Consider the following 11,804-nt stretch of genomic DNA (forward strand, 5'->3'; position numbering starts at 1 on the left):
AATTATCCCTTTAAACATAATTTTCCACCATCTACTAACCTTGTACTCTGACATTGACTTCAGCCCTCCTGGTTCCGGAGCTGTTCTTAGCCTCCACGGCGTAAACTCCGCGATGGTTACGATCGGCGTCGCGGATAAACAAGCTGCTCTTGCCGATTTTGGTGGCGATCTCGATGTCGATCATGACCCTCTTGTCGATCTCCCGGCCGTCCTTGTACCAGATGACTTGAGGCACGGGACGTCCGGTGATGCTACAGCCCAACTGGACGTTCTCTCCGGCCTTCAGCGTGAGAAGCTGGTCCGCAGACCACTCGATTTCAGGAGTAACTGGGAAGAGAAAAAAATATTTGATAAGTTACATATTTATTGTTTATTAAAGGTGCTCCGAGGAACTTTCAGTTTGCGTTAGTTCATGCACCCCCTTTGGACATAAGAGGAATTGTTTTTACTACGCCAGCTGTTGTTCCTGGGTGAGCGTATACCCATGACAAAGGCATTAAGAAAAACTATATAAAATTATGGGACACTTTATGTAATGACATAATACGGTACATTAAGTAGTGTTATTCTAGACAATGTTACAATATAAAAAAGATCAAAATACAAAAGGATTTTTTTCAAATTTAAAACATATTTTTTTTCAAATACTTTATTTTTGAATGTATTTATATATTTTTTGCAATTTTGTTCTATAATTCCTACACAACAGTTTCTTTAAAGTTAAAATACTCACTGCTCTCGTCCTTGGTCATGATGTATCCGGAGGAGTTGGACGGTGGACTGACGGTGCCCACAGCGTTTCTGGCGATCACTCTAAACTCAAACCTGTCTCCAGCGGACAAGCCGGTGACAGTGAACTGAGTCTCGCTGATGTCGGTGAAGTTGCAGCGCAGCCACTTAGCTCTGCCCTGCCGTCTCTCAACACTGTAGCCAACGATCTTACTGCCGCCGTCCTTCTTTGGGACGCCCCATTTAAGGGTGACCGAGTCTCTTGTGACGTCGATGCACACGGGTTTGCCAGGTTGATCTAAATTGAGAAGAAATACATGAGAAAAAGCACTGGTCAATTTTGAGATTTTTGTCTGTTTTGCTTCCATAACATGTCTTCTTTCTTTCATACTAGTATAAATGAAAGGTCCAAAATGTACATTCAGGAGTTTATTTGACTAAACCTTGTCTGTTTGTGTCTGTATATTTCTCCTATACAACCACCATTAGCGGACATTATCTCAATGCTTTTTTTTTAATACTCTGAAGCAAAAATCTTAACTTCTTAAGCACTTACATCAACTAAACTTTCCATAATCATTCTCAGCACTATTCTGAAGGTTATTACTGAAGGATTTGTTCATATGTTGTTCATTGTCTGATTTATGAAAAATGTTCTTCTTTAAAAAATAAAAAAAATAAAATGCATATATTTTCTAGTTAACTAAAGATTACTTTTCCAAAACGTTCATACTGCTTATATGTAGTGTAGTAAATGCATTAAATATCTGATATGAAGTCAAGGTCAAGGTCACTTTTATTTATATAGCACCTTATAAGAACCTAAATTCACCAAAGTGCTTTACATAAAATACATAAATTAAAATACAACAGCACACATTAAAAAAATAAAAATAAAATAGTATTCATCATGTACTACTTACCAACAGGCGAGATGGCGAGGGCATGTTTGCTCTGTTCGCTCACGGGGCTCAACCCGGCGTTGTTTTCAGCGTAGACTCTGTAGGAATACTCCAGACCTTCGATGAGTCCGATGATTCTGTATTCTTTGTTGGAGATGATGACAGAGTTGACCTTCTGCCACAGCAAACTGTTCCTGTCCTTCTTCTCCACGTGATATCCCAAAAGCTCGGAGCCTCCGTCGAACTCTGGTGCCTCCCACTTGATGGTCATGCCGTCACTGGTAACGTTGAAGGCCACTGGTTTTGCGGGGGCGCCTGGCACTTTGTATTGATGCTCCGCGATAACGTCCGCCGAGTTGAGCGCGTTACTGACTCCGTATTTGTTCTCAGCGCGAACCCTGAACTGATACTGATGTTCCTTCACCAGATTTGGGATCTTGAAAGACGTGCGCACAACACTTGAGCACACCATCTTCCAGTTGGCCTGGGAAGTTTCCCGTTTCTCAACACTGTAGCAGGTGATCTCTCCACCGCCGTCGTCCTTGGGTTCGACCCAGGAGATGATGATGCTCTGGGCTTTGATTTCGTCGAAGCGGATGGGTCCCACGGGGGTCGAGGGCGCTCCCAGAGTCGTCACGTCGATATCAAAGAAGTTCTTGATGGTTCTGTTGTCTAGAACCAGAGTGTACTGGCCGGCGTGCTCTTTCTTCGCTCCCCTGATTGTGAGGGAAGTCTTATTGTCGGTGGTTCTGAATCTACACCTCTCGCTTTCCTTCAGGGGAATGTTGTCCTTGAGCCAGCTGATGTTGGGTTTGGGTTTGCCCTTGAACGGTAGCTCGATGTGGATGTTCTGGCCGATGCGAACGGGCAGTTTGCCGTTGGGATAGTCGATGAGATTGGCCTCTGGTGGGATGATAAAGTCGATCACGGTGATCGGACCGATTTGGGCGAAGTCGCTGTTGCCCTTCTCGTTCTTGGCGAATACTCTGAAGTCCATGACGGAGTTTTCTTTAAGTCCAGTCACCTGTAGAAACATACAGAGAGCAAGATGTGAATGGAACGTACTACAAAAAAATATATATATTCAGCTCTGGAAAAAAATTAAGAGACCACTACAAATGTTCAGTGTCTCTCTTTATAATATTTAGAGGCATATGTTTGAGTAGAATGAACATTTTGGTTTTATAATATAAACTACTGACAACATTTCTACCAAATTCCAATACATTTTGTTGTCATTAAGAGCATTTTCAATTAAGTTATTTAGAGATGAAGATGAAGAAAATCCAGACTGGTCTCTTAATTTTTGCCGGAGCTGTAGTTTAAAAAAAACACTTTAAGGTGTAGTCAGTGATTCTGGAGAACACTTGTGAAAATGACTGTTTGTCAAAATCAGTGAATATCTCCTCATGAACTGCTACCTGTCTGTACTGTGTGTAGTCTGGAAATATTCACATGATTTTGACAACAGGCGTTCTCCAGAATCGCTGACTGCCCCTTTAATATTTAAAGTTTAATAATGAATGATGTAACAGTGCCTAAGATTAAGATTTTAGTATGTACCAAAATATTTGCTTTCTTAAATTGACTATCTATTCGTCTATTCAATTTTTAAAAAATCCCAAAAATAAATAAAATAAAAAGTCAAAAAAACATCAAATATACAAACCAATTTTTGTATATTATCTATTTGTCTATTAAACTTTTAAAAATTCTATTAAAAAATAAAATAAAATGTGAAAAAAAACATCAAATATACAAACCTCAACGTTGCAGCGTTTGCATGTTGCGCCCAGTGTCCATGTCTGGTCTTCCTTTGTTCTCTTCTCGATAATGTAATCTGTGATGTGGCTTCCTCCATTATGGTCCGGTCTGGTCCACTGTAGAGTAACAGACGTCTTGGTCGAATCGAGCATCACCAAATCCCTGACCGCGCCGGGAGTTTCAGTCGCTCTCACGGGCTCTGTCGTCTCACACGTGTCACCGACGCCGAATTCATTCTCGGCCGATACACGGAAGAAATACGCGATGTCGTCTTCAAGGCCTGTGACCTTGTAGGAGGACATGGGGCATTCGGCGTTGATAACTTGGAAGGCCTTCATTGTCGAGGCCTTCTTTTCCACGATGTAGTTGGTGACTGGGGACCCGCCTTCGATGAGAGGCGCCTCCCAGCTCAAAGTGAGTTTTCCTCGGGTGACGTTCTTGATGATGAGTTTCTGGCAGGTGGATGGACTGTCCAGGACTTTGAGGGACACGGTGATGATCTTGGATTCTCCGACACCGTTTTCAATCTCCAGTAGGTATTTGCCGCAGTCATCGCGGGTCACCTTAGGAAGGAGGAGAGGAGAGGGGGGATTTTTTTAGTTATACAGTATGTCGAATTTTTATAGAGTCCATGATCATTCACGGTAATAAATCAGAAAAATAAATACTGTATTTTTGACAGTGTTTTTTCCATGAATTGTCTGATGTTTTATGTGTGCTTGTAGGAATACATACTGTGGGGCAATATAATATAATATTTTATTATGTGGATTTTTTTAAATCTTCAAATGTCATTCGAAAAAAAAGGCTAAATACGAAAAAAAAATCAAAAACGAAAGAAACTAAATAAACCAAAAAAAATACAAAAATATGTAAAAAAAAGAAAAAAACTCACTTACATCTCAATACAGTACACTACAATAACAAGTAATTCTAGTAAAAAAAATAGTATGCTAAAATAGTGTGCTTTTATTTCTTGTATCCATTCTATAATATGCAAAAAAAAAAAACAAAAAAAAAAAAACAATGTGTGTTTTAGTGTTACCTTAGGAATCAGCAGTGTAGTAGCTCTTTCTGTGCTGGTGATGGTGTAGCGGTTGTCGGCGGCGATGTTTCGGTCTCCGCGGCGCCAGGTGACGTTTGGCGTGGGACGTCCCTTCAGCGGGATAAACACTTCCACGTCGCGACCGGAACGCGCTGTGTACTGGGTCGTCATGGGAACATCAAGGTCCAAATCTGCCTCCTCTGTTGGCCAAAAAATGGAAATTTATGAGACATTGACAAATAAAAGATTTAGTCGATATAGCAATCAATGACAATGTTATAATAGTAGATAATTGTTTTTTAATTCTTTAAAAGGTGCTACGAGGAAACTTTGAGTTGTTGTTGATTTTAGCGCCCCCCTTTGGACAGAAGCGGTAGTTTTTTTTTACCACGCCAGCTGTTGTTCCTGGGTGAGTGTATCCATGACAAAGGCATTAAGAAAAACTATATAAAAATAGCATTCTTTTTGCACTGATGGTCTCGTTAGCTGTTACATGTAATTTATGATCATGAGAGGGAAAATGAGACTGTTTCAGAAATATTTAAAAGTTCCTCGTAGGACCATTAAATACATTTATTTGAATTGAATTGAATTGAATTGACTTGAATACAAACCTAGGATGTCCTTGGCTTGAATGGGCTGGTACATCTTGATATATTCTCCCTTGCCCTTGGAGTTCACCGCATAGACTCTGAAGAAGTAGTACGTGCCCGGTTTGAGGTGGGACACAACATACTCGCAGGTCTTGACTGTGGGGTTGATAGTGACCCATTCTCTCTCCTCGGAGTTCATTTGGTCCAGCTGGTAGTGGGTGATCTCACTGCCTCCGTCGTAGATTGGTCTCTCCCAACCCAGAGTGATGGAAGACATAGTGGAATCCACCACGCGCAGTTTGGAAGGCTCGCCGGGCAGATCTGGAGAAGATAGACCGAAATTAATTATTTTATTATTATTTTATTTTATTACGACCTATTTACTGTACCGTATTCCCTTTTTAAATGGTAGGCTACTATAGTTGGAGTGGTGCTGTACAAATAAAATGTTGTTGTTTTTATAGAACGTTCCGGGAGAGAACTGCTGTGATTGGTTTAAGGGGGAGGGGGAGGGGAGAGGGGGGAGAGGGAGGGAGAGGGGGAGGGGGGAGGGGGTTGGGTGTTGTGTATGTATTGTATGTGTTTACTTATTCTGTTTTTTTTGTCCATATGTAAAAAAAAAAACATAAAACCAATCAAATAAAAGTAAAAAAAAAAAAAAAAAAAAAGGTAAAGTCCTACCGATGGGATCATAGGCCTTGTAGAGCTCAGAGGCTTCGGAGCAGTTTCCGGCCCCGGCTTTGTTTACGGCACACACTCGGTACTGATACTCGTTGTTCTCGACCAGAGCAGTGACTTTCTGTCTGGTGTCTCTGATGGTTCCCTTCACCACCTAAAACAAGAAAGAAAAAAAATAGGTCATGATGTTCACAAGATACCAATTATTATGTTTGCTTATTTGGTTGCACTTAAATAAACACAATAATCTCTGTATATAAAGGTGCTTAAAGGTGCTCCGAGGAACTTTCAGTTTGTGTTAATTCTAGCGCCCCCTTTTGAACCAAAGCGGTAGTGTTTTTAGTACGCCAGCACCTTTAAGTGAATACATTTTTAGAAATCAGTTTAGAAAGAACGACATAAAGATATAAAGATAATTTAGCAGAACAAACCTTGAACCACTGCAGACTCTTCTTCTCTCTCTTCTCCAGAATGTATCCGTCGATGTCACTGCCTCCGTCCAGCGCCGGTCGCTCCCACGTCACTGTCATGGTCGCCTTGGTGATCATGGAGACCTGGGGCTTGGATGGTTCACTTGGAGGAACTTTAGGAAAGAAAAAATAAATCAGATTAGATTAAAAAAACTACATTTTAGATATAATTTTTGTTTCTTTTTATTATTTGATTTGTGTTTGTGAGATGGTGCAAGTGTTTTTTTGTTTGTGTGTGTTGTTTGGGGGGGGGGGGAAATTAAATTAAACATATTGTGAAAAAAAAAAAAAAATAAACTATATTTTACATTGTTCAAAAAACTAATAATTTAAGAATACAAGCAAGCCAGGACTCACTGAAAGGATTAAACTTAAAGGAATACTTCTCCCATACGGAACCAGCGTTCTATCATTATAAAATCGCTATTATAATATAATGAATGAGTTTATTTCTTCCCTCAGTCTTCCCTTGGCCCAGCTGTCCTGTTAATCCTAACCCTACATTTTTACTAGTGTAATGTCACACTAGTAATACTTTTAATATTTTTTTTTTCTGTGTTGTTCTTGGATGTATTTGTGATTTTATTATAAAAAAAAATATATACTTATTGAAAACTGTTTACTTGAAGTGTATGAAAATAAATGTATAAAATACTTAACTGACAAAACAATTAAAATAATGGTGTATTTAAATTTTTTTTTAAAAAATTGTTAATAATGGTAAATTAATTATTTTCTTGTTTTTCTTAACAAATGAAAGAAAGGGGTGGTACGTATCGAACTGTATCCGCATTGTATTCTGTATAACGTCTTAAAATACCAATAAAGAAACCTTGAGAGGAAAAGTTTTTTTTCTTTGTTTTGCTTACCAAATGCGTTCTTAGCCACCTTCGGCTCAGACTCCAGCGCATCTCCGACTCCATACTTGTTGACTCCGCGCACTCTGAAGATGTACTCGTTGCCTTGGATGAGTCTTTGCACGTTCACAATGCAGTCCATGAGTTTCTCTGACACAATGGACCACATGATGCGACTGGTTTCACGCTTTTCAACGATGTAATGCGTAACCATGGCGCCTCCCTCGTCGGCGGGCGGCGACCACATGATTGTGCAGTTGGTGGCGGTGACCTTCTTGAATTGGATCTCTCCAGCGGGCGGACCGGGCTTGTCTGGGTAGGGGAAAGAGAGAGGAGATATTTATGCAATTTTTTCATTTATTTATTTAACCTTTATTTATACCCGAGATATCATTGAGGGGTGAGCCTGATTTGCAATGATGTCGAGAAACAAAAACAAACAATACATACACAATATACAATGCAAATACATCAAATACACAACAATTAAAGGTTAATTCTGTATACAAGGTTCATTTTATGCAAGATAATTAGCGTAAAGGATGGATAGGATACAGTTATCTTAAGGTGAGACACTACAGCAGGTAGAAATATAATTTTTTTCAAGCACTGATCAATTTAGAGATTTTAGTTTTTTTTAAGACCTCTACATAATATTTTATTCGATTTATAAACTTTAACAAGACTGTATTCAAAGTCTGTTGTGTAAAAACTTGGACAATAATATGTTTCATCCAACATCTAGATTTTGTTTTTTAAGTGATGCAAATGTTCGTAAATGTTAGCAGCCTATATTTTGCCAAATTTGCATATTAATTCATACATTTCTTGAAAAAACTAATACAAAAAATATTGTTTAATTGTCAGTACCGTAATCAACTCGCAAAGTTTCATGCCGATTTCTACAAGTTAAAAATGTTAACCCTTTTCACCAGTAGTGTCTCGCCTTTACTGTAAATATTAATCCAAATACCTTGAATGAGCAGCCTGACGGAAGCACACGCAGATCCCAGAGAATTCTTCACTCTAACTTCATAAGATCCAGAGGCATGGCGACTGGTTTCCCTTAGGAAGACACTGGTGGAGTCGAAAGTGTGTTTGAAAGTGAGATGGGCTGTTGGCTTGAGCTCCCTGCCATCCTTAAACCACTCGATCGTGGGCGCAGGTTTGGCTGTGATGTTAAACTTCAGCTGCACATCAGACTCGGCTCTGTACTTGACTTCACTGAGGTATTCCTGGGGCATTTCAATGTCTGGGGCGCCTGCAATAGTATAAAGAAGAATAGATGATTTAGTTTGTGTTAGTCAGTTAGTTAGTGACAATATAATAAAAAGTTAATGGATATTCATATACGTAGTCCCACATTTTTTCCCATTTCACATTGTGCTGTGTTACTTTATAATGTTTTTCTGCAATTACTTTTTTCCTCCAAAGAAAATTGGATTCGCATTTTATTTTTTAATTCAAATAAATTCCAAGGTTTGGAATAAAAAATTAAAAAACGCTCTCACAAAAACACAAAATTTAACCTACCGTATGTGTCCACACATGTGGCGGGTCCGGCGATCACTGATGGGTTGCTGACTGAACCGACAGCGTTCTTAGCCATGACTCTGAACTCGTAAGTCTCGTCTTGAGTGAGACCGGTGACTGTGTAGCGTGTGTCTGTGACGTTGGTGAGATTTCCCTTGGACCAGCGGGCATTGGCTCCCTCTCTCTTCTCGATGAGGTAACCCGTAATCGGGGAACCGCCATCGTAGTTGGGTTTCTGCCACACCAGACTGATGGAAGTCTTTGTGATGTCACTAATGTACAGGTTGATAGGTGGCTCTGTGTAAGGAACAGACAGCAAGAGAAAAATCGTCATAAGACTGCTATAAAAACTGTTGCTAAGAAGATTTTGTAGAATTTCTTTAAAAGGTTTGGGTTTTGTCTATTTTAAAATATTTTCTCATGTATAACACCAGTTCTCATGATTCCAAAATTAAGGAATAAAAAAAAATATTGAGATTGTTTTTTAAAAGTTAATCAAACAAAGAGTGAAAACAGGCAGACATCTTTTTGAAAAATAAGAAGAAATTGCATTTAAGACAATATAATTTTATTTTTTTAAACTCAAAACATTTAGCTCCTCTCCCCTGTCATTTTCTTAATATTCTGTGTAAAGGCAATGGGTTATTCCTGTGTAATGTGTGTATGTTTCTTTGTTTTATAATAATAATAATAATAATAATAATAATAATAATAATAATAATAGTAATAATAATAATAATAATAATAATAATAATAATAATAATAATAATAATAATAATAATAATAATAATAATAATAATAATGATGCTTACCACAGGCGTCAATAGCCAGCACTGCGTCAGTGATCTTGCTGAAGGGACTGATTCCAGCAGCGTTCTCTGCCGCGACCTTGAACTCATAGATGAGACCAGCGCTGATGTTGGACACCTTGTAGTGAGTGGCGCGGATCACCATCTTATTGACCCTCTGCCACAGGATGCTGTTCCTGTCTTTCATCTGGAGGTGGTAGCCGAAAACGTGGCTGCCACCGTCAGATTTGGGCTCCTTCCACGCGACAGTGATGGTTTCCCTGGTCACTCCGGTGATTTCTGGGGTGAGTGGTGCTTCTGGGACAGCTGGAAAGGGTAAACGGGCAAAGGTTATGGGGTGTTTGCGTGTTTATCGGTAAAGAAAAACCATTAAAGCTATAGTGTGTAACTTTTTTTTTATATAAATGAATGTTGGTGTTACATTCAAGCCATCTCCAAACGAGTTGACACAAAGTTGAGTAAGCCTATCATCTCCACAAAACTCTCTCTGTATTTCTCAGTATGGCAGCGTGTATTAACTGATTTTTATTCTATCATTTGACAGCCCTAAACAAAATGAAATATGAAGATAAAAACAGATGTCACTTACTGTATGGAAGGCTGACAGCGACAGTCTGCGAGTCGATGTGCTCGCTGATTCCATATCTGTTCTCGGCTCTGATTCTGAACTGGTACTCGAGGCCAGTGGTCAGCTTCATGATCTTCATGGTGCAGCGGGCCACGGCAGAAGACACGTCCACCCAGTTAGCGTTGGTGGTCTCTCTCTTCTGGATGATGTAGTTGGTGATGGGGCTGCCTCCTTCATACGCCGGTGGTAGCCAGTTCAAGCTAACGCTATCCTCCGTGACGTCAAACATTTCCACGGGGCCGACGGGCGCACTGGGTCTGTCCAGAACCACGATGTTCACGAAGGTCTTGGTGGTTCCGCTGGTGTTGGAGGCGGTGATGTCATAACGTCCGGAGTCTCCAGCAATGCTTTCGCGCAGGGTGATTTTAATGCTGTCGAGGGTGACTTCAGAGTTGAACCTCATTGTGCCCTTGAGTATCGTGTTGTCCTTGGACAGGCTGACTTTAGGCAATGGCCGACCGGTCAGCGGGATCTCGAACTTGAGGTTGGAGCCGGCTCTGACGTAGACTGTGTTGTGGGGGAAGTCCTTCATCTCCATCTCAGGAGATGCTGGATAAAAAAAAAAATTACAAGGCAAGGCAAGTTTATTTCTATAGCACAATTCAGACACACGGCAATTCAAAGTGCTTTACAGGGGCATTAAATAAAACATTTACAGGTTCAGGTTACAAGGAGAGTTATAGCAGAAGAAATTAGGTGCATTTACTGGTTATATGCAATAATTAAGGCGAGACACTGCATGACAATTTATTCTTTTTTCAAGGATTTGTAGATTTTCAGATTTTTGGCTATTTTGCTTCTATAATATATCTTCTTTCATAGATAGTGTTTTTTTAAATAATAAAATGAAAAAAGGCAGTACCCAAAATCTGTTCTGTAAAAACTTTGGATGCCAATATTTTGTAAAAAATTTGGGCTTAATCCAACATCTATATTTTTGTTTTTTTAAGAGATCCAAATGTATCCATACGCAATTAGTCATTGCCAATTTTACATATTTATTCAAACATTTCTGAGAAAATTGTTATTTAAAAAACAATTGTTTTAGTGTCAGTAATCAACTGGCAAAGTTTAATGATGATATCTATCTAAGTTCTACCCTCTTCACCTGCATTGTTTCGCCTTAAAATCACAAGTAGCTTTTACTTGTAACTTACCAAGCTGGTCCTTGACCATAACGGGTGTGAGCATTTCTTTAATATCACTGAATCCGGCGTGGTTCTCAGCTCTGACTCTGAAGAAGTATTCAGCATTCTCCCTGAGGCCAGACACTGTGTAGTGGATGGACTTGGTAACTCCACACTTCACCCACTTCTCCTGGTCCTTCTCCAGAGCTTCCAGAAGGTAGCCAGTGATTCTGCTGCCTCCGTCTTGTTCTGGTTTGGCCCAGGCCACGGTGACACCGTCCTTGGTCACGTCAGTCACACCAATCTTGGGTGGTGGGCTTGGTTTTTCTGGTAGGAACAGGACAAAATGTTTCAATTTCACTGATACTTTGGCTTAAAAAAGTATTTTGGCTTCAATACCTTTTTAAATATATCTGTCTTACTGTCACACTTGCTACAGTCACTCACTGAAAACATATCCTATCTGTATTTTCATATCGATAAATCTTAGTCTATCGCTATCGATAGCATTTTTATTATCTACTTCACTCCACATTTAATGTCTCTTACATGTATCATTGTAATCGTTGTTTTTAAAACACGTGCTAAATAAATCTAAATCAAAATCTCAAAAATGGTCTTTTTAATTTCAACAACAATCTATAATGGTAGCAACTTGAAATTCCTTAC

General features: G+C 39.5%; 1 protein-coding gene across 1 annotated transcript in view; it reads right to left on the reverse strand.

The window, feature by feature from the left end:
- The window catches only part of ttn.2 (titin, tandem duplicate 2), a 312,546-nt gene that overhangs the window by 34,692 nt on the left and 266,050 nt on the right, over positions 1 to 11,804 (reverse strand). Inside the window, exons 239-252 of the mRNA XM_080038538.1 lie at positions 11,166 to 11,462; positions 9,970 to 10,557; positions 9,384 to 9,686; positions 8,572 to 8,868; positions 8,012 to 8,299; positions 7,051 to 7,350; positions 6,143 to 6,294; positions 5,715 to 5,865; positions 5,055 to 5,354; positions 4,441 to 4,640; positions 3,395 to 3,958; positions 1,653 to 2,655; positions 734 to 1,027; positions 40 to 327 (exon numbers count right to left, since the gene is read on the reverse strand). Coding sequence (XP_079894664.1) covers positions 40 to 327; positions 734 to 1,027; positions 1,653 to 2,655; positions 3,395 to 3,958; positions 4,441 to 4,640; positions 5,055 to 5,354; positions 5,715 to 5,865; positions 6,143 to 6,294; positions 7,051 to 7,350; positions 8,012 to 8,299; positions 8,572 to 8,868; positions 9,384 to 9,686; positions 9,970 to 10,557; positions 11,166 to 11,462 — 5,025 coding nt within the window. The remainder of the gene's footprint in view (positions 1 to 39; positions 328 to 733; positions 1,028 to 1,652; positions 2,656 to 3,394; positions 3,959 to 4,440; positions 4,641 to 5,054; positions 5,355 to 5,714; positions 5,866 to 6,142; positions 6,295 to 7,050; positions 7,351 to 8,011; positions 8,300 to 8,571; positions 8,869 to 9,383; positions 9,687 to 9,969; positions 10,558 to 11,165; positions 11,463 to 11,804) is intronic.

This window comes from Ammodytes marinus (genome assembly GCF_949987685.1).
Source record: "Ammodytes marinus genome assembly, chromosome: 12".
Classification (NCBI taxonomy): Eukaryota; Metazoa; Chordata; class Actinopteri; order Uranoscopiformes; family Ammodytidae; genus Ammodytes; species Ammodytes marinus.